This window comes from Colletotrichum scovillei (assembly GCF_011075155.1).
Source record: "Colletotrichum scovillei strain TJNH1 chromosome Unknown Contig00010, whole genome shotgun sequence".
In the NCBI taxonomy this organism is placed as follows: domain Eukaryota; kingdom Fungi; phylum Ascomycota; class Sordariomycetes; order Glomerellales; family Glomerellaceae; genus Colletotrichum; species Colletotrichum scovillei.
Window position 1 is genome coordinate 3,407,365 of NW_023336268.1, and position 22,166 is coordinate 3,429,530.

At 53.9% G+C, this 22,166-nt stretch overlaps 4 protein-coding genes across 4 annotated transcripts; 3 read left to right on the forward strand and 1 right to left on the reverse strand.

Moving 5' to 3' along the window:
- Window positions 1-197: 197 nt before the first annotated feature.
- On the reverse strand, window positions 198-6,236 carry HER10_EVM0006040 (glycosyl hydrolase; the record flags this gene model as incomplete). The annotated part of the gene is made up of 9 exons (XM_035475638.1): window positions 198-848; window positions 900-2,150; window positions 2,213-2,675; window positions 3,311-3,476; window positions 3,907-4,647; window positions 4,714-5,250; window positions 5,307-5,630; window positions 5,694-5,975; window positions 6,071-6,236. The coding sequence occupies 9 exons, from the start codon at window positions 6,234-6,236 to the stop codon at window positions 198-200; spliced, it is 4,581 nt and encodes a 1,526-aa protein (XP_035328052.1).
- A 1,596-nt stretch (window positions 6,237-7,832) lies between these two features.
- HER10_EVM0010732 (uncharacterized protein) lies at window positions 7,833-10,213 on the forward strand (the record flags this gene model as incomplete). Its single annotated transcript, XM_035480183.1, has 2 exons — window positions 7,833-8,260; window positions 8,317-10,213. The coding sequence occupies 2 exons, from the start codon at window positions 7,833-7,835 to the stop codon at window positions 10,211-10,213; spliced, it is 2,325 nt and encodes a 774-aa protein (XP_035328464.1).
- A 1,404-nt stretch (window positions 10,214-11,617) lies between these two features.
- HER10_EVM0010006 (heterokaryon incompatibility protein) lies at window positions 11,618-14,897 on the forward strand. The gene has a single exon (XM_035479476.1). It carries the CDS (start codon window positions 11,707-11,709, stop codon window positions 13,717-13,719), a length of 2,013 nt encoding a protein of 670 aa, XP_035328396.1. The 5' UTR covers window positions 11,618-11,706; the 3' UTR covers window positions 13,720-14,897.
- Window positions 14,898-17,032: 2,135 nt separating this feature from the next.
- Window positions 17,033-18,882, forward strand: HER10_EVM0003935 (ATP synthase subunit C). Its single transcript, XM_035473596.1, has 3 exons — window positions 17,033-17,597; window positions 17,855-18,186; window positions 18,249-18,882. The coding sequence occupies exons 1-3, from the start codon at window positions 17,492-17,494 to the stop codon at window positions 18,252-18,254; spliced, it is 444 nt and encodes a 147-aa protein (XP_035327840.1). The 5' UTR covers window positions 17,033-17,491; the 3' UTR covers window positions 18,255-18,882.
- Window positions 18,883-22,166: the final 3,284 nt, after the last annotated feature.

Here is a 22,166-nt window from a genome sequence, read left to right on the forward strand (position 1 = left end):
TAGCCAGAGGTGTGCCTTGAAAGCCGCCAAAATCCTTCGCCCTCTTCATTGCTCTAAATGAAAGAAAAAATAATGCCTGCAATAACCACCTCTTGACCATCACATCGTGGGCGGGCCGTGTGGCGGACCCTGTTCGTATCTCTGGATAACCTCGCCTGGCAACTCTTCCTATCCCAATCCTGACCATAACACACTTCTTACATCACACTGCACCTAGCGTAGTTCTGCTGGCACTGCTCCAGGTACCCCATGTCCTCCTCGGACCCTTCGACGATGTTATGCTGCCTCACCAAGCCCGTAACCTTGAGCGTCTGTTCGCCGTCCGCGTGCCACCACTTGAGCTTCTGCAGCAGCGGGCCCTCGTCATCATCCATACTGATCGCCCACTTGCCCGACGACACCTCGACCGTGCAGTTGTCCTGCGGGTAGTGGAACTCGGGCAAGAACACCACCGTCGGCGCGGTCTCGGATGGAGGCGCGGCGGCCTTGAGCTTGAGCGTAAAGGTGCAGCTGCGCAGGTCGAAGCCGTACTCCAACACGTCACCCGCCACGACGACGGGGGTCGGCCGCACAAAGGCCTCGGCAGCGCGGAGGCCCGGCGCGTTGGTCAGCTCTGGGTCCTTGGAGGGGGCGGATGATATCGAGGGGTTCGTGATTGTGCCTTGCAGGTTTTCCGGCGTGACGGTCGATTCGTCCGGGACGTCTCTGCTCATGGAGTTGCGCTTGAGGTCTGACGACGGGTTGGGTGATGGGCTGCGGGGGAGAGGCGACATGGGTAGTGTCTTGTCGTCTAGTGAGAAGACTGACAGATCCTCGCCGTTCCAAAGATCACCGTGCTCGTGAGTGTTCTTTGACGTATATTAGCAGGGGTGACATCGCGCGTGAGAGAGGCTGCTTACCTTTGCAACGTAAACCCACAAACAGTGGCCCTCCATACCTGAGCCTTCGGCACCAAAGTAGTTGGCATCCAAGGCAGCTGACTGATCCGAGTAATCCCCCGTCTTATACGCCTTCTTGTTGCCCATATCGTATGGGATACCGAATTCCGTCATAACGCATGGGTGATTGCCCATTCTATCCAGACCTTCTTGCCGCAATGACGCAAGCTGGTCTTTGAAGCAGTTTCGAATAGCAGTCTCACCGACCTTGACAGAAAGCGCCTCGTGCCAGTACCGCCCACGCAACACGCCTACAACGTCCACGTTCCACACTCTATTCCATCGTTTCGTCATAAGAGTGATACCATCGTACCAATGCGGTGAAAAGGCCATCATCGGATCGTCGTCGGCGGTGCCCTTGATTTGAGGTGGTAACTCGAGTGTCGGGTATTGCATCAGCATAATGCAGTTCTTGTGAATGGGGCGGATAGCGTCTCTGTATAACCGGTACGAGTCCATGAAATACGTATTCGTAAACTCTGGGTGGTCGATCGTCTTCCCGGTCCTAGGGTTCTTGGAGAAGTAGTCCTTCTTGACCAGAGTATCCGTCTTCGTGTCCCAGATACCGTGCTGGGCCCAAATGCACTCCCCAAGCTTCCAACCCTCGTCTCGCTTCCAGCCGTATCTCGAGTCGTCGTAGTCGGCGGGTAGCCAAGCCATCTCGCCGTGGGGGTCAATCAGTGAACGACCGACCTTGTACGGGCCCATGCCACCCATGTCCCACGTTTCCACCTCGCAGGCGCGGCCAGATCCTGTGAGGAGCGTCTGCCAGATCGTCGGGCACGAGCCCTTCTTCAGCTTCTGCGCGTTGGGGATGACGGCGATATCCTGGTAGCCGACCAGACCGCAGCCCGGTTCGTTCATGCTCTCCCACCCGATGACGACCTCGTTCTCAAGGTCGCCGGCCTCGTGTATGCGCTTCGCGAGGTGCGCGCAGGCGGCGACGAAGTGGCCCTGCAAAAAGTCCTGGATGTTGATGCCGTTGATGATGCACTTTGGGGCAAAATCCCTGCCACCAAAGTACATGGTGAAGATCGTCGCGGCGGCGAGACGCCAGTAGTTTGTCGACCAGATCATCTTGGGGAACTCTTCGGGCTTCGGGTATGTGTTGTGCACGATCGCGGCCTCGGTGGCGGAGAAGCTCTGCGGGTTGAGGCCGCAGGCGTAGATTGTCCACATTGGGGCGCCAGAACCGCCGCAGTACCTCGACCACTGTAGGATTGATTTGTTAGCCTTAGGAACCACATGATGGGGGAGGGAACAGTCAGACATACCACGTCCTGGTGAGGGTCCATGAAGATGTAGAACCCATACTCTTTGGCTATCCTCAGAATCTCAATCGTGTGCTGGATCCATTCTTCATCGTAACGTCCTGGGCCAGCGGCTTCGATGGCCTCCCAGGTAAAGACGTAACGGATGGTGTTGTATCCGTAGCGCTTTATCCTCGAGAAATGAACGTGAGCCTCGTCCTTGGGAAAAGGGCGGTTGTGAAACTTGACATTGTCGCCATCAAAGAATTCGTCGCCAATGTGCGAGGGTTGATCGGGCTCGCTGGGGAGCTTGGCGTCGGCGGCGACGTTGAGGCCTCGAAGCACAACTTGTCTACCGTAGCCGTCGCGGAACTGGCCGTCTTCGATAGTCAATCGAAATGTGGACATGGCGAGGGCTTGTGTTGTCGAGATCTGGCAGTGCTTCTCGTTCGCTATGCCGCCAAGATGCAATGACGATGTCCTGGAGCTTGGAGGGGGAAGAGACAAGTTCGACTTTGGGGTTTCGAGATAGGAGAGCACCAGGACACACACGCAGCGACCGACGACGGCGGACTGAACGGGTCACCAAAGGTCCGAGATTGGAATAATTGGGACGGTTCGATGACGTCCTGACGGGGTGCCCTGATTAGCGGGATGCGCAATGTCAGTCGACGGGTGGAGGTACCTTATCGGGCCCAGCGTACGGCTTTAGCGACCGCCAAGCGCTAAATCCTTCGGGGGCCTTTACCTTAAGCGAGTACAAATGGTCTTCCCCCCTGCCGAGCAGTTAATTACTTTGACCTTGAACAATGGAACTGTTTTGTTTCCGTGGCTACGGGTTGAGTTGAAAGAACAAAGCAAGCAACCCAAGGTAAAGTAAGTCAAAGAAGAGAAGAGAGAGAAAGAAAGAAAAAAAAAAAGCTTGGCTCAACAACTAGGTATGGGAAGTAGACCATCCTGGACTTTTAAAGAAAGACACAATTGTCACGCCCGCCATAGCGCAGCGCCGCAGCCCTCGTCCAAACGCCCTGCAGAGTCTCGGACAATGCAGCGCGAGGTAGGAAGAAGCGTCTGCGTGACTGCACCTGCCACCCTCGCTCGTTTTCGTGTTCCACCTATGACCACCGGAGCCAATGGGAGCCCTTCCCAAGGGATTCTAGCGGGGTCAGGTGGAGGGGCCGCGGCGTCGGTTCTCGCTTGAACTCCGGGCTGACGCCGCCAAATGATCGGGGGTTTGACGGGATGTAGGTGGGTCTAGCCGGCCCGCTGGCTCCGGAGTATGCTCCAGCTACTTCCCCGAGCAGCTCTGACCTAGCTACACGGACACACACTTACCTGCCTGAAGGTATCTTTTGGTACCTTGGAACAACGAATCCTAAGGTAGATGCACCACGCCTCCAACGACTTTTTCAAATCCATCTTTTGTAATAATTCGTCCTAAGCTTAAGCGATTCTGACAGTCCTATCATTGTCCCAAAGCCAAGTATCATTGCCACCAAACGATTCCAACAATCCTTGACTCGTATACGCGTAAAGCCGACCCGGATTTGCGGGCCAGTTTCGCGCCAATGGACTAATAAGAAAACTACCACTTCGCTGTCTCGCTTTCGTAAACTCAGCCACAAAGCTGTTGCAATAACCAAAATTCATCCTCCATTCACACAAACCCAGTCCTCATCCTATCTACGCGTGAGTGCTGTCCCTGTCCGACTCGGAACTATCTCTCCTCCCGTCCATCCGTCCCACATCCCTCACCCGCGTTCGCTCCTCTTCGTCGCCTCCAGACCCCCATATCAGATCGATATATAGACTTGGCTTGTACTCGTGCTTCCGCAGGACATAGCGTCTAAAAAACCACGGCAAGTACTCGACGGCTTGGTGTTTGACAAATTGTCGCTTCGACACAGCAAACACGAGGTCCAAGTCTTCCAAACTACGCCTCTTGGTCTCCTCCAGCAGCAGGAACACCATGATCAGAGCCAAGACATTCAGCCCCGCAAAGAGGTACAGCGAGCCGCCGTCACCTAGCCCGGAATTGATACGCGGAAAGAAGACGGAGAGCAGACCGGCGAAGCCTAGGTTCACCGCGATGGCGACCGCGGCCCCGGCTTCGCGGTGCGACAGCGGGAAGCTCTCTGACGCGTAAGTAAACGGGATGGGTCCCAGCCCGGGTGAGTACGCGGCCGCGAACAGCAGTATGAATAGCGCCACCACCGGGACCTTGGCATTCAGGTTGTGGATGTTGAAGGAGACGCCCGCGAGGAGCATGAAGAGTGCCATCACGGGTAGAGTCAATATCAGCCATTTCCGTCTGCCCAACGTATCGATCGTTCGGATGGCGGGTAGCCCAAAGATGAAGTTGACGGCTCCATAGCCTAGACTGAAGAACATGGCATCCCGCTTCTCCGCACCGGCGCGGCTGAAGAGCGTGCCTGAGTAGAAGGCCAGCACGTTGATCCCTGTTTCGTCAAGTCAGCGCGGCTCTTATCTAGGTCTGATCACACTTGAGAGAGTTCGCATCTTACCACACAGTTGCTGGGCAAGCGCCACAGTCGAGCTACTGATCAACGCGTTCCTCAACCGCCTCTCAAGAAACAGCTGCCTCCACTGCCGCAGAAATCCCACCACGGTCGACACAAATCCCGGAATGTACTTGAGATTCGCGACCCCGCCCGGCACTTCCTCCTGCTCAATGGATTTGTGCACGAGGTAAATGTCCCGGAGAGCCTGCAGCTCAGTGTTCCTCAGCTTCTTGAGAATCTCGTAGGCCCGCTGCGGGTCGTACCGCGGACTCGACACGCGCATCAGGTAGCGCGGGCTCTCTTCGCAGAAACAGATGACCAGGACGAGCAGCGCGAGGGCGGGGACCATGGGCGCGCCCACCATGAGTTGGAAGGTCAGCCGCTTGTTGCCCGCTGTGTCGAATATCAGGTTGAAGGCGAAGCCAACCATCAGGCCCGCGGCTACCCAGAGCTGCCATGCGAGAATGGAGGTGCCACGCCAGAAACCGACCGCGGTCTCACTGGCTAGGATTGGTGTACTGACGGCCTTGAGTCCCATACCTGATCCCATCGTTAGCATCGTGATATCTTTGAAAAAGGGAGGTGTGTACACTAACCTATACCATTCACCAGCCGAATACCAAAAAGATGTACCCAGTTCGTCGCGAAAGCCGAAGCGATAGAGCTGACCAGGATAAGAAAAGCAGCCACTACCATACCCCCTTTACGGCCTAGGTAATGGTTCACCGGCAGCGCAAGAGGGCAGCCCAGCACCGCAGCAAACAAGAAAGGAGACGCATTCGCCGCTCCCAGCTTCCAGTCATCGATTCCTAACTCAGCATGGCTCCCCGTCGCACTGTTGTCGTCTTTCTTGGCCGTCGTGTTCAGCCCGAATTCCGTGTCATACAGAGATGAGCCGTTGAATGACGCTTGCACATGGCCTGGGCAGCTTGGTGAGCCCGAGAACCGATATTGAGCCAAGGACAAGAAGGTGGTTTGCCTACCTTGCAAGAATGCTGCGAGGGACACTGTGATGATGATGGTCCACATCCCCTTTTCGCTGAACGGGACATCGCGTTCCCGAACAAGTGCCCGCTTCTCCTCTGTCGTCAGCTGGACCGGAAGCTCCTTTCCTGCCGCATCGCTTGGGTTTCTCGCAACTTCGTCGTATAGCTTGATATCCTTTGCCACACGCGCAGCTCGTATCAAAGCTCCCTTGTCGACATTCAGATACCTCTCCGCGAATAACGTGACATCTGCCTCTAGCTGTTCGTCGGTATAGTGAGCTAGACGGAGAGATTTGATTCAGCAAGAGGAACGGTCTTGGGAAGTGAAGGAGCCTTTTTGTCCAATGCCTAGAATGCTTGAAGATTGAGCTTACAGAGAGGGTTTTCGATTACCGCCCGGTCGTTAATATGCCGGTGTCGAGCTTGTTGTTTTGTCACCACATCATGACCAGTATGAGACTCGGCTTGACCGAGAGTGTCGAAATCAGACATATCGCTGCCGATGTAATTGTTCTGAGAGATTATGAACTTAATTGGCATTCATCAGCAATACCACCATAGGTAGCATCACGGGTAGCCAGTATAGGGCTGAAATCGGTCGCGAGCCAGGCCTATCCTGGGTATTAAGTGAACGGAAGCCAGGCTGCTCAGTCATATAAGGCACCGTCATTATGGTTATGCGAGCACGAAACGGCACGTACCATAGGTAGCGCAAGAAGTGAGACCTCAGGGCCCCCAATAGGATCGAGTGACGGCGTCCCGCGTCCCGCGTCTCACTGAGACTTTGTCTCGCAGGCTTCCTCGGCTGGCGTTGTACAATCAGATGGCAGCCCATGCACGGGTCCGTCATTTTCATCCTTCGAGCCAGCGATCGTCGTCCCGTTTACTTGTCTACTCGTATATACCAGATGCGGAGTAGAGGGAAGCGAGGGGCATCTGGTCCCCCCATGTAAGGCAGTAATTGTGGAGGCGAAGCCAAACCTTTCCACCTCCCTGCCATCCACCATCCCATCAGGCAATGGAAGGAGCCTTGAGTGACAGATTCCAGATTGACCGCAGTGTTGCCCTTTGTACCACCGGGAAATGTGCTAAACTATTGAGGTATCGGAGGGTTACATTGGCCAACGAGACGAACTCTCAAGATTTTAATGTGTCATTCCAGAAGTCCTTGAGTCCTAGAGAAGCCTCATCTCGGGCACTCGCAACTGACCTCACCCGCAGACGCTGAGTTTCTTGTACTCGAATCCCGATTACGGGAGGAAGCTGCAGATGCACAGCACCAGGCAGCACTCGAACTGTGGCTTTGCCCAAGCCAATCGACGTCCACAAGATGAGTTCGGGGCTGCAAGGTGCAGATCGCCCAGCTTTCCTGCTGTCATCACCATGTCTTGCTTATGAACAACATGCATATTGTTCATCGCCTGGTATCCTGCTGCGCCACAGACTCGGGACACAAAGTCGGGGTGAAGCTTGGCAACTGGGGTTCAAGTGGAATAAGGCTACTGCATCAGCTCCCACGCTACGGAGTAGACCCCGGTCCTGCGAGGTTCCCCGCGGGGGCCCGGTGTATAGAGTCGCTGCTACCTATTCAAGTGGGCAGAAAGAAGCTCTAAGGTCGGGTTCGATTGCGGAGTGAGATCATTTGCTTGGGAGTGAGACAATGACATCCAAGGAGTACCTACTCACTGAGGAGCTCGCAGTGCAGGGCCAGCTGAACTCTGCGTTAGACCGACTGCGGCAGCAGCCTGCCCTACGCTCGTGATGTATCCCCTCGTGGCTATGCCCCCCAGATTGACGGCAGCTACTTTTGTCTCGGCGAGTAAGACTCATCTGGGTGGTAACATTTGTCGATCGCGGGGAACACAGGCATACTTGCCTCATCGACGGATGGAAGAGGGTGCGCAATGCCTGCCCCTTCACTGTCCATCCTCTGCTGTGTGTCTTTTTCCACCCAATTGCTTGTCGACTTTGCACTTTGCACCGATCCCATCCACGACACCCTAACATGTTCATCCTTCAACGCCCGAGGACTCTCTGCATCGATTATCGCGAAGTCAATGGACGCGGCTGCCATTCAGGAGACTAAAGAGAGCTGGAGATTCGAATAACACTGCTGCACAAAAAACTCGGATCGAGATGGATCCTCTTTCGATTGCCGCCTTTGCTCTGCAAATGGTCGGAATAGCCGGCAAGATCGTAGAAGGCACAGGCAAGTTCGTCCAAGAAAGCAAAGCCATTCCCTCGAGCATCTGCGAATTCCACGAGACCATCCGAAACCTACACGCTGCGCTGCGCAACGTGGCTCGAATCCTAAAGCAGCACCCGCATCAGCTTTCCTTTGAGAGAGAGCACCATCAGGATATTTACCAAATTCTCAAGTCATGCCGCTCGTCGCTTGATAGGCTGCAGAAAGAGCTGCCGGAGCTCGACGACAAACCGGGACCGATTGATAAGGCTAGGGCGAGCTTTACCATGACGTTGAAGTCGGTCGTGATTCGCGATCTAGTTTCTCACATTACGTCGTATACACAAGTGCTTCAACTCAGTTTGATAACGTTGTCTCTGTACGTGAACCCTTCAAGCAGAGCCCTTTGATGGATCGGATGACTGACTGTAAAAGCGGCTCATTATGGACTCAACAAAAGTCCCAAGACCAGGTGCATGTCGCAATCAGAAACTTGACCGACGAAATCCGAGCCGCGAACCTCATCTCACGCACAGGCAAGGGTCAACGACGACCATCAACGGAATGGGACGACGAAAGTGACACAAGGATGGATGAATCTCTGTCTGTCACAAGAGAGATCCAAGCCTGGCGAATGTCGGCCGACGAAGTGGCAGCCGCAGTCACTTTGCAAAATGCAGACCAACACCACTCGTTCTTGTCGTTCAACTCATCGTACACCAAGTTGGCATCGGGAAAGGACCAGGACTCTAAACAAGCGTCAGGTGACGTCGATTCGGACGACTGGGATCCAGAGCCCGAACATCCAGACGGACCAAGCAAAGACATCCTTAGTCACCAGTACGATGCGAACCAAGAAATAGTCGACCGCCTGGTAGACTGCGGAATATTCCTCCGGGCTTCGCTATATCAGAAGCGGGGCATCGAAATCCGAGAACAACTTAGCCAGCCAGGATACGATGTCGACTTCAGCTTTGCCGAGCAAGCTGTCATGAAAGAGCGACTTGCCGATATCCTGTTAAGAAGTGAAACAGAAGAGGAAATTGCTGAGGCGAAAGGGATTCTGCAGGGCCTACTCCAGGAAGAAGTGAAGCAACCCGAGGAGTTTCGGGACGACGAACGGCGAAGTCGGCTATACCATGACCTAGGGAGCCTGTATATCCGACTCGGCAATCTGAAGCAGGCAAAGACGTTCCTAAGCCGGGCTCTCGAAGGTAGAAAGAACCAAGAGCCCATCCCCGTTGAACTGGTGCAAGAGACTGCAGATTTGTACATCAAGGCTCTGCAACTCGACGGGGCATTTGACGAAGCGCGTGGTGTGGAAGTCTGGGTCAACACCGTCATCATCCCCTTGACAAGCCGTCCGGCCTCGCCCCCTGATTCCGATTCTGTACCAGACGCCAGGAGGCCATCTTCTATGGGCGAGCTCTCCCAAGCCTTTCAATGGTGTCGCGAGAACGGATTCGACATTGATGTCCCGACCGGTTTCCGCTTCGACACCTGCGACTTCATGACACGAACCTCGCCGCTCCATAAGGCCATTCAAGACGAGAACCTCGAGGTGTTGAGGCAAATGGTGGGACATGTGGTCAGTCTCGAGAACGGGGGCAACGTCGGTCTACCGACGCCCCTGCTTCTTGCCGCATCAACCAGAAACCGTGACAGTGTTGGACTGTTGTTGCAAACGGGCGCGCGGGCCGACGTTCGCGATAGTGCTGGTCTGAGCCCTCTGCACCGATGCCAGAACAAGTCCGGCGGAGTCAATGTTGCCCGACTTCTCCTCAAGGACACGCCCAACCTTTTAGATCTCATCGACAATTCGGGGAAGACGGCGCTGTACATGGCTTGCGAGATGGGGAACGAAGCAATGGTCCGGTTCTTGCTGGGTGAAGGAGCCGATCCCAATATCTGCCATCAGACGAAGAGAGCGCAGGCGTCGTCCCCCTATCTCAGCAACAACAATGTATGCACTCCCCTGATTGCCGCGATCCAGGTGGTAGCAACCAAAAGTTCCCGCAAAATCGGCATGATCGAAGTGCTCCTCTCCCACGGCGCAGATGCTCGCTTGACCGATGCGAACGGCCGAAACGCTTTCCAAGCGGCTTCCAATTGCGGACTGGCTGGGTCGGAGATCAAGCGACTCCTTCAGCAGTATTCGCAGACGTCGACTCGAAAGTCTAGCGACGCATCCACGTCGACCATCTTCACTAGGTCATCGACTTCGAGTGACCATGCGTCTCATGGGTCAGGCCGACGGAGCAGCCTTATGAGATTTTGGGGCAAGTCAGAGTCTTCTCATTCAGGTGTTGGCTCGGTTCCGGAGGGGGAATAGTCGTGTTTGCCTGGAGTGGCTTTTGTGTTGGATATGTTCTTGTCTAGATACCCTTGCTTTTAAGACGTACATGTGAATATTTCATAGCCACATGATTGTAGATCCCGGAATTGCGAAGCGAACGATGTAAAGGTGAACACCTTGAGGATATCAGCGCGTGACGACGTAACTCGAGCTGAGTGCCAGAGTCTATTATGGTCGATCTCGTGAACGTATGAGATCGAGTTATGAGGCGGACTCACCGTTGCATTCCATACTTCCTTGACATTATCCGACAGTACAAGTCTCGATAGCTCATCGGTGACGATGTTAGCGAAAGGGATGTTCACTGCAGCTCAACCACAAGTGGTAGTCTAGAGTACGGTATATATTAGGTCTATCAGATGTCGGAATGAGATTGATGGTGCATATATGGCATATGAACAAGGCATCTCTTTCTTCTTTATTGTCATGTCATGTTGGTGTTGTCCTGGTACCAGCATCTCGGCTGCCTCATATAAAAGTGCCATCTCATTGCTCAATGGTCAAGTATACAGACGTAACTGAAAATACCGGTCCACTCCAACCTCTGAGCAGCCTTTGCTATACAATGTTCCTATTCAGGTGTGACAATAATATGTGGTGATGTTAGATATCCCGGCAAGAGAAGGCGAGAGAGGCTCACACCTTCCCACGGTCTCATGAGACGGGAAGGAAGGAGGGCCCTCAAGGTATCCCACCCGCCTTCCATCCGAATACACGGGAAGGGTATATGCCCCCCCTCAATCCAATTCCTGTCACCAGCACAGCAGGCGTCCCCTAGGTCGGGGGTCAGGTCAAACTGTGGCGTGGGTGGTGGAATGGTTAATGGTCAACAATCAATTATCTACACCAACCAGCCTACTCGACGACAGGCTAAGCGCATACGAGAGTACCCGAGTTCGAATCCCAGCATGAGCACCAAGAGATGTAGCCCCCAGTTCAGCACCGGGGGGGTGAACTCTTTTTAGTTCGTGGTAATTATGGTGATTCAATTGCCTAAAGGTTTATTCTGCCTGTAAGATGGAGTTTATATAGAACATATATGATTATTTTGTTAGGCAATACTACGCCGTCGTTGCTCAGAGAAGTCTGATCAAAAAACATGTATTTACGGATATGCATCATATATACATACAAGTAGTATACCTAGTAATCAAAATACACCATTACCTGTCCATGGAAATCCTGTTCCATTCAACCTCTACTCGGAAATGATCTGTGTTGGAGTCAACTCATTCAGTCGACAGACTACGACCTCGAATGGTAAGCTGCCAATCAGCTGCTGAGGCTATGCATACCTCTTGCAGGATTAGCCGCCGGACCTCACATCTGACATGCAGCCAACGTAGCGCCTATTTACACTTACTTACTCAGTTGAATCTTGCAACAATCTCATGACACTTGGAACCATCATTCTCATTAGAACTTGAATTTTTGCCAAAGCATTGAGGAGGAGTTACACTACATTCATCATGGCAGAATGGCACGACCCGTCATGCCGGCGCCTAGACGTCTTCACCAGCGGCGACATCTCCAGCTGCCTCAGCTGCGGCTCCATCCAACTCGATCTCGATACACCCTCACCACCGGAAACACACGACGAGGATGAGAATGCAATAGACACCGCCGTCTACGAGCCCCTAAAATCCCAAACAGACATCCGCCTCCTCACCCTGGAGCCAGGGGAATTCGCAGACCCCATCAGATGCACCCTCGCCCTGAGTAGCACCGCCAGCATGATAGACTACGACGCAATCTCCTACACCTGGGCGAGCGAGGACGGCGCCATGGCCTGGACGCAGCCCATCACCCTCGACGGCCGCGCCTTCCTCGTCACGGCCAACTGCGAGACGGCACTGCGGCGCGTCCGCAGCCGCGGCGCGCAGAGGGTCGTCTGGATCGACGCCGTCTGCATGAACCAGCAGGACGTCGAGGAGAGGGGCCACCAGGTGCGCCTGATGCCGCAGATCTACTCCCGCGCGCAGCGCGTCCTCGTCTACGTCGGGGAGCCGGTGCCCGAGGAGGAGGCGCTCTTCCGCTTCTTGGATGATCGGGACACGACGACCCCGGACCTGTCCCGGCGGCTATCGCTCCAGCAGGCGTTGGAGACGCTGCTTACGCGGCGGTACTTTTCGCGGGCATGGATCCTTCAAGAAGTGGCGCTGGCTAGGCGGGCGACGTTGATATGCGGGCGGTACGAGATGCCCTGGTCACGGCTCCAGATCCCCTCGCTGGCGGATCGGGGGTTGCTCATTAACACACAAGAGAAGCCGCGGCTACTGAACGTGCTACAGTTGCCGTCCGTTCTGCAGTTTCGGGCGCCTGCGTACAGGGACTCAAGTGACCTGCTCCGGCTCCTGGACTTGGCGCGCAACAGTCATGCCTCAGATCCCAGGGACAAGCTTTTCGCCGTGTATGGGCTTATATCTTGTGCGCAGAGCGATGGGATTGTGGCGGACTATACGATGTCGGCGAGGGAGGCGTATATGCAGATGGCCAAGTGGATTGCGCAGAGGTTTGGGATCCCGGCGTTGCTGCTCAGGTCGTTTCACGTCGGCGAGGTCGGCGATGAAGCGGATGAGGAGGATGAAATGGTCCAACAGGAGAAACCTGAGAAATTCAGGATCCCGTCATGGACGCCGAATTGGACGCATAAGCCCTCTTCGCGAGTTATGCCATTGCTTACCGAGATGTATGACGAGACTGCAGCAGGATTTGGTCCAGTCGGCCTCCCAATCAGTCTGAAGATGGCTGAAGACTCTCTAGGGTTTCCAGCTTTCAAGCTGGGAAAACTATGTGATGTCCTGAGCGAGTACGATACCCAAGCAAGAAGGGCAAGTCCTCCGGGATCAGTCGTTGCAGCAAAGCCATGGCCGTATACGGTCTTCGAAATGTCACATGAGGGCAGGAATAAGTCGTGCGATCAGGTGGCATTTGTTTTTTGGACGCAAGACCCAACGAACCCTCAGCGACCTCAGTTTCCCGAAGTCGAACAATTGTTTAGGAAGCTTCCAGGCCATGATATCACGGCTTACGATGCAGGGCGCAGAGAAGAGTATCAGGACCTTTACGTATATCTAGCTCCCAAGGCGGATAAGTACGATGGGTTTTCCTTCGAGGAGCCGGGTTCCGTGTCAGTTTGTGTTGACAACCTTTCATGCGTGTGGATTCACGATGGCCTCGACAAACGGGAGACTGAGGGCCGGTTTAGCAAGTACGCGATCTGCGCCAGAGACCTGGGTCGTGGAGATATCCGCATCGCCGGGTTATTGCATATGGACGGGCTCGTGCATGAAGGCGTTTGGAAGAGTGGCCAATTTGAAAATGTGAGCCTCGTCGGCGAAGATCTTGGAGCTTTCCCAGCGCGAGGTAACAAGCCCAGGCGCAGCGCGTACTACTGGGAGCGTGAACAGGAGCGCGCACAGTCAGCCCGAACCGGACAACTTGAAGGTGCGGACGCGGCAAATGTCACGAATGGCCCCTAGTTAGGTAAAGGGATTCGTCGAAGGTTTCAAGCAGACGGAAGGATTTGATGCCCTAGAAGTGAGGTTTAAGAACATCATCGCCATTCTCGTTGGAATGAAACAATACAACCCGACGGAAGTTATCGGAAGGCTGAAAGCCGCCAATTCGCAAAAGGGAGTAGCAATTATCGCCATAAGTCGAATCGGGAAAGGAGCTTGGGCCAGTCGCAGAGAGCTCTGGACTGTCGCAGTGACGCCAACCGAAATGACATATTGAAAATTTTTCCTCCTTTGCTGAACTGTTGAACGCCTTGACAGCCTCGCTCGGACGGTTATGTGGTTCGGGGGTTGCAATGGCAAACGAGGTTGATGCAGTGATGCCTGGGGGTTCATTCGACTCGGTATTGGAGCAACTACAAAAGGGGCTCCAAGGGGGGTAAATCGAATAGTCGCAAGGAAATCGTATGCGCGTTGGGGTTCATGTCTGCGTAGGTTCCGAATGGCTGGGTAGAGAAGCCTGGGTTTTGCGTAAGGAATGGAACGTCGTAGCGAGTCTAGCGAATTACTAGAAGCCTTCCAAATGCAACTCATTCCCGGCCGAAAAATCGTACAGCCATGGACATTTTTCGGGCGCATGTATTCCTTCGGGGTCGCCTGTAGTCGCCTGCACTTTCCTCCTTGTCGCGCTCGGTGGCTATTTCCGCGGTTGCTTCCAGTGTTGGTGCCTCAATCCAATCCCGGAAGGGACCCCCGGGACTTGCAGCTGTGGCAGGTGTGTGTGCAACAGTGCAACCTCTTGGGCATGTGGCGTCTCAAGTCGATCCCGTTCCTGCCCGTTCATCGATTCTCGGCGCGCTGGGCGGCATCGGGTGTTTCGGTTGATGATGCAGCCACCGCAGAATAAGCATGGAAGCATGAGCCTAAGGCGACGACATGCCGCCGGACGGCGCGTGCCTCTTACCTAAGGCACTTTGGACCGGCAAGAGACATGGAAAGGGAAGAGAAAGAAATAGCCATGGCAGGAGCCGCCGGCAAGACGGGAAGGAGAGAAGGAAGAAAGAGCCTAGACTACTAGGACAATGAAAAGGAAGGAATGACAGCAAGAGAAGGTAACCCTAGCAGCTGCCCTCGGAAGGGAAGATACTCAAGGTACCTAGGGTAAGAACCAACTCCATGCACGTCTCCGTACTTGCCTGAGGTGAAGAATCTCTGGACTCTCATGACGCTGGAGAGAGGGAAGGACTTTTTGGGCCTTTTTGGCTTGATGGTCATCTGTCCCGTTATCGCACCATGACACCGTCAGCTTCCATCATCCAGCGTGCCATCATCCCGAATACCACCATCATTGAGCAATCAATTGACGCCACCTGGCCCAATGGCTCAACGATCTCCCGCGTCTTATCAGTCGGCATCATCTGAGATGGTCGATACAAGCAAGCACCATTGCTTTTTGGTCGAGAGTTCCAATTTCAGATACAATCGGGATGTCAGACTCGGACACATGATTCAGAAGCACAAGCTCTAGCTCAACCACTGGCTTCCAGGCCCTTGACGACGCCATTGGCATTGACGCAGAAGACACGCACACCCTGACAGAGACAGAGACAACAATGATGCGTCATTTTTGGGGCTCTGTAGCCTCAGGCATGCACCACAAGACAATGGCAGCGAAGCGGAATGGCGAGCGCCAACGGTGCGTTTCGGCGTTTCTTCTCCCTCAAAGCTTGCGCTTGCACTAGCAAGAGCAGCTTGGCTGGGAGTAAAATTTTTCTCCCGGCGTCGGCCTCACCCCCCAGTGGTTGGACGGAGGGCGGTACCTCACAGGCTCATCCTGGACGCCTTACGGGTGAAGCTCAACCGTAAAAGGTACATGGCCTCCGAGACATGGCAGACCCACGCATCATTTCGAGCGACCTGCGTATCGCGTACCGACAGCTGGGATTGACAAACGCTAGATTTACGTTTGACGCTGAATCAATCTCGCAGATACTCCTTTTGTGGATCCCGACATTACGGTTACGGCGCTGCGGTCGCACCCATCTCGGCCATCTCAGACACTGGAACCTCGGACGTCGGCTCAATGGAGCGAACCTGCCTGCCATTGGCAGATGAATCGCCACGTCCGTCGGCCATCGGTAGGGCCAAGCTGTCCAGCAACGAGAACACTGCAGCGTCCCTCGGAGCGCTGCCAGTGCAAGCGCACGCCAGCCAGGTTTCTGGATGCTGCCGGGATCTCACGTAACACTCGTCTACTTGCAGTCGGGGGTGTAGGGAAGGGGCGTGTGTGCAGTCAGACGGCAAGCGTCCCTGACAGGAAAATGGGCTGGCCAAGGCATGTGTGCGTGCTTCGATTGACTTCATCCCATCTTCGCTGATGGTTTGGCGGCGGCATCGACTCGAACAAAAAAACGAAAAGTTTGATAAGGAGATGGGAAGAACAGTGAAAGGAAAGGGAACGAGGAATGGTTGAGAAGTGAAGGGAGGGAGCACGACATGAAATGCAAATCGACGCAAGCGACAAAACGGAAGTAGGCCTTGGGCCAATTCGCTATCTCCCCTTCAAACCACGATCCGTCTCACCGCGTCCCTTTTTATCTCTGGGACCAACGTTCCAACTCGGTCATCGTGTCCACTTCTTTTCTGGTGTTGACGCCTTTTGTTCTTGAGCTATTTTGTCGGGTCCACCCACGTGTGAGTGCAAGGCTGCGGCTGATTGGATCCGGGCGCTTCAGAGTGGGGGCCTTCGACGGTATCGGGTGGGGGTCACCGCAAGCCATGACCGGGCTGATATCAAAGCTGACATTTGGCGGCTTTTCCTCTCTCTCTTTTGCGCTGTGTGCCTGAGGGAATGTTTTTTTTTCGAGAAAATTTTCTTTCACCATGGGACTCCCATCCAGGCTCAACCCATGTGTTTCCGGCACCAACAGCCTCTTATCTCGAAAGCTTCAGTGAGCTTGAGGTGGTCTCTCTCCATTAAGCCAAGGTGCTTGGAGCATGGACATTGCGTGCTCATGCCGTCTCAAAGACTGAGTTGGCAAACGCCGGACGTACATGTTGATTATCGATTAGCCGGCCGTAACGGACTCTACCTTGCGAATTCTCCTTAGCCTTGATACCGCAACCCACTTCTCATGATTCGTGTTCCTGGCCAAGGGGGCATATCCAGGAAGTACACACTCCGTACGCCTCAGGCACGGTCAAAGGGCCCCAAGATCAACCATCTCTCAGACTCTCCCTCTCTCCGTTCAGGGATCCCCTTCGCCGTCCAGCCTCCCGACAATGCCCGAGATCGGTGCGAGGGCGTGTGTGTTGGATCTCTTTGGTGGATGAAGGTCCACGATATGTCAACGACCGCTCATGTCTTAACCTGATTGGGACGCCTCGTTCATTGCGAATCCGTCCCCAGCGCCGGGCCCACCGATGTCTAGTGAATACACAAACGGTACGGATACTCACCAGTTTCTGCCGTCTCCTGTTTGATCCGATCCCACACGCATCCTGAAGAAGCCTCAGGCTCATCATCTCCAGCGTGGAACCTGAGGCCTGGCTGGCGAGCCATCTGGATCAACTTCCGCCGTCCCGTTGCCCGGGCCCCTGCCCTCCTCTCTCTACCGAGCTTGCCCGTCACCTGAGCGAGAGCTTTTCCCTTCCGAACCTGCTTTTGAGCTTTTTCTCTCTCCTCCTTCTTCCTTCCACTTTACCTACCTCCATCCCAATCTGTCCTTGTTTCCTATCTTCTCTTCCTCCCAGTCCATCACCGTCTATCCCACAATCTCCCCTCATATCAGTCACAATGGCCTCCACTCGTGTCCTCGCCTCCAGACTCGCCACTCAGATGGCCACCAAGGCCGCCCGCCCTGCGGTGCGCGTCTCGGCCATGCCCAAGCGCACCATCACTGGTAAGTCTTGAAAAAATTAGTTCCCGTCGAGAAAACGGAGACGAAGGGAGGAAATGGGAAAGGCATCGAACAAGAAAAAAGAAGAAGACCGACGCCGACATCGAAGCCAATGAGCAATCACATCAATTGGCCTCGCGGCACCGATCCGATGTCAACAATGAGTTCGATATCGTCGCCTTCCCAGCTCCCCGTCGAGAACACAAGAAAAACATGAGAGAACCACGATTGTTCTGACATTCGATTTGCGAAATTTTCAGGCTTCTCCAGCCCCCTCCAGGCTGTCAAGCGCCAGCAGGCCACTACCATCAAGTCCTCCAAGGTCTTCACCCAGGTCCAGGCCAAGCGCGCCTACTCTTCTGAGATCGCCCAGGCCATGGTCGAGGTCTCCAAGAACTTGGGTATGGGTTCCGCCGCCATCGGTCTTACCGGTGCTGGTATCGGTATCGGTCTGGTTTTCGCCGCCCTCCTTAACGGTGTTGCCCGCAACCCTGCCCTCCGTGGCCAGCTTTTCTCCTACGCCATTCTTGGTTTCGCTTTCGTCGAGGCCATCGGTCTTTTCGACCTCATGGTTGCCCTCATGGCCAAGTTCGTACGTCATCACCAATTCATCCTCATCTCATAGAGTCTCATCGAAGCTAACAACCACGATAGACGTAAGCGATTTATTTCGCACTGGCGAGCTGGGGAGAGGCAAGGAGACAGTTTTCGGACGGAGCTGTGCTCTCTTGACCGCCATCTCCTCTTGGGACAGGTTCGCCTATGGTTACGCAATGGAGCATCATCCACTCCACACTGCGTGACGAGCTAGAGTTAATAGACGGGATAGACAGCATGGTGGGCATTTTAGACGATTAGAGGTCATAGACCGCACGGCTTTGCTGTGTTGTATAGATGGAAATTGGTCTGTGGCAGGGACGAGGTAACGCACTACTCTTACCAGCGAAAAAGTTTTGCATCTCCCCATCTTTTGCTTCAGCCAGCCTACCCCCGTGGCTCCTGGCCCTGATACAATTTTTTCTGTAAAAATACTACAAACCTCAAACCGATGATCACCGACTTTGATGACTTTTGTGAGGCAATTGATGAAATTGTGAGCATTGGGCATGAGATCGTGAGATGAGGTCAAAATTCTCCGTACAACCCGGCAATCAGCACAATCTCACCGCCCGAGTTCAGGCACTTCATCTCCACTCTGGGGAAGGGGACCAGTTCTACCGAGTGCCAGAGCTTGAAGCTTCCCGAGATCTTTCGAGGTCGAATTGGCCAATGTGAGATGAGAATTGGGCGAGCTTCACTCGAGCTACCTAGGTAGACTTTTTTTTGCGGGTGTCTTCCCGGGCCTGGCGGCGGGAAGCCAGCATGCCATCCCCACGGGGTTGTTTGCACACGAGCAATCACGCACCATGCCATGCCCTACGCCTCTCTCTCTCTCTCTCTCACTTATCAATCTGCTGGCTTGTTCACCACTAGGTTCGATTCAGTGACTTCAGTTTCGGGAGTCTCTCTCCTTTGCGTGCCGAGTGGATATCCCACTTGCTCATCTGATTCTTGGTCTTGAAGGTGCTGCCGTAGAAGAAGAAGGAGATGATGATGCCACACGAAAAGAAGAGGTGCTACCGCTGGAGGCACACCTCTTGATGTGCCAATTGAAGAGCCAGGCCGGTCGCCGTCACTTTTCCATCACTCTCCCTCTCACTCGAGCAATTTGAACCATCGAACAAGACTACTGCCATTGACGTCGCCAACGATAGTCTGGTCCCCCCTAAAAATCCTTGACCCAAGCCCGGAAGGACAAAAAGCTCGGTTTCCGAGTGCTCCGCTCGACCTCGACGTATGTCCTTATCGTCGAAGCTTGGCTCCGAGTCGTGCGTCCGACAGCGCTGTATCCGCAGACTGCCAGACAGGTAGTAGACTGAGGAACACCGTCACGGAGACGCTCACACACCCCCTCGGGTCTCTCACACCTGTCCTTTCAAGACGACGAACGGCCGTTTGTTTTGGAAGTCTCTGAGTTCTTCCCCCCACTCCCACCCCCTTCAAACCGCGACGAAAACTTTCACCGTCGTAAGCTTGAGCGAGCTCGAGCTTTGAAGAAAAAAAGCTTCAGGAAAGCTAGAAAAGTCCAGATGAAATCAGATAAGGCATGTGAAGGCCACTGAGAACGGCGATGAGAATCTTGAGCCTCGCAATTGACTTTTCCCCCATTCTCCTCATGTGTTTCCCTCCCGATCTCGATCATATCTCCTAGGTGGCAAGGCACCTAACCTGACCTCTCGGCTCCCGCAGACCATCGTCTCCCTCTCTCTCTCTCTCACTTGAAAGACGAGACAAGCGCGAAAATCCAAACGCTGTAATCAATCGTCCATTTCCGTACTGATCACCGTTTCATCGCAGCAGTACAAAAAGGAAAAGAAAAAAAGTGTACTTAGTCTCTTGCTGCTCTTATCGCGGGTACCTCTTTCGTGCGCGTGTTCCCACCCGTGGCACCCCCTTCCCTTCCCCCTTCTCACGATCATCTCCCCCCCGTTTTCTTTGCCCCTTTTGGGATCAGCTTTGCGGGTCCCGACGTAAAGGTTTCGACGGTCAGGCGGCGCTGCGGGATTGGACTTTCGACTTTGCTAGAGGGGGCTCCACAGAACAGTAATGGCATCATGGATTTCCTGTCCCATCCAAGGCCGATTGCCCATTCTCGTCACCGTTTTCGTTCGTATCCACCGTATTTTTTTGCGAGGTTAGCGGGCAATGTGGTCGCATGGTCGGTAATGTCGTGATGTTGCGTCAATTTGGGCTCGCAGTCTTTGGGCACCACCCGACGTTGATTTTGAGATGGGATGTCGTTGGAGAGATTAAGTAATCCCTCCAACCCTTTATTTTTCTATTTATGACGAACCCGGCTGTAGGGTAATGGCAGGTTTCCCCTCACGCGAACCTCGTTCGACTTTTTTGAGACCTGGGCTCATTTTTTGGCTGTCCTTCTCCAATTCGGAGAACCGAGGGACTGGCGAGTGCAACGGCGTCGCGAAGAGCCGAACTGCTGCAGGAGCAAGCGAAGGTGTGCAGGAAAAACAGGGCAGACACGGTACCTGATAACTTGACCCACTCTTTGCCTTTTATGGATTGGGAGGGAACGGACGTGGGGGGGGGAACGGAAACGACGTCTGTCCCTCGGCTGCTGGAATTCTGGGAGGTGTTGATGGGACGCGGTTTCTTTTGATGATGTGAATCTAGTGGTAAATCAGGTATAAGAAGCAAACTGAAGTAGAAGGCGGTCTCACGAGTGCGGAATGTAGTATTGAAAATATGCCACCGCAAGGTAGTGAAGGGGGTGTTTACGGAACGGCCATGGCCGAACCTCGAGAGCTTTCTGGAGTACTGTTGGAAATATACCAAAATGTCACACAGGACACGACTAATGTGCCACGAAGTTCAGTGGTTGAACGGATTGAGCGAAGGCAACTGCGTTATCATACCACGTCGTTCCGTTAACCACCTCATTCCGTTGTCCATTGCCTATCATAAAACGGAAGATAAATCGTGATATCGAAAGCCCCCGCCCCCCATGGGGAAGCAGGTCCCGCAAGTTCACTCAGCTGATGTGGATGCCCCTGCTAAGGGATTTAGCTTATCAGTCATCGAGCCATCCGTATAAGATGACTCGAGCTCGGGCTGCCAGTGGATAGATCCGTCGGCTGTCGTTTGCGTTGACAATGCTTTGATGTAGCTGACTAACAGAGAGCATCTGGATTGTTCATCCGCTTGCTTAATCCGTGGTGAGAGGGTGTCAAGTGAATGCCGAATAAAGACTTGGTCCAACCTCTGTGCTCTTACCAGTGCCAAAGTCTTGATATACGGCCGTACAATCATCCAGACTCGGTCTTGCCATTTCGACCAAGGGAAATATGGCCCTGGGCTGGTAGCGATGAGGACGTGGACATGTTCAGGCGAGAGGCCGCTCACGTCTATCGCTAAGGAGAAGCAAGGCTTCAATACGCTCCACGCATGTCTGATGGTATGCTTCCCCTCTTGAACGTTGCCTTCGCTGTTGCAGACTCAATTCGTGAAACATGGCATATAGAAAAGTCAATGAATTTCTAAGAAATAGAGCCGAGTGCGAGACGATGACTGAAGGACTATCAACCCCTACACATGAGTTTGGTATGCATTCTGGAACCAGAGTTTTGCAGTCGGTACTCTCCATGGAATACGTATGCCGGGAACAACTCTAAGGACATGTCTGCGCCATCGCTTTCGTCTACTGGAGAGCAAGTTTCATAAGCTGCAAGCTCTCTGAGATTCGTCGGTGATATGTATTGCACAACACAGGTCTAAGGTACGAGTATGACCGCGCGACCGGCCCCAGGTACATGACAAAGGCCTCGCGATGAGCTTGGCGACCTATGTAATAGATAACGCCGTGATAAGAACCCCCGTAGTAGAATGCCCTGACTCTTCCTCCCAAGGGTTCTCGTCCAGCACTTGGGTTGTGGTCATAATCAGTTTCAGCTCCCTGGAAACACCTATCTATCCATCTCTATATATGTGCGCCTGCTGGATGACAACCTCTGCAAC

Excerpts from the sequence above, each read along its gene's own strand:
- HER10_EVM0010006 (XM_035479476.1), top strand. The coding sequence starts at position 11,707 with ATGGCAGAATGGCACGACCCGTCATGCCGGCGCCTAGACGTCTTCACC.
- HER10_EVM0003935 (XM_035473596.1), top strand. The coding sequence starts at position 17,492 with ATGGCCTCCACTCGTGTCCTCGCCTCCAGACTCGCCACTCAGATGGCC. Across the intron at positions 17,598-17,854 it reads GCCCAAGCGCACCATCACTG|GCTTCTCCAGCCCCCTCCAG; the intron begins GTAAGTCTTGAA and ends CGAAATTTTCAG.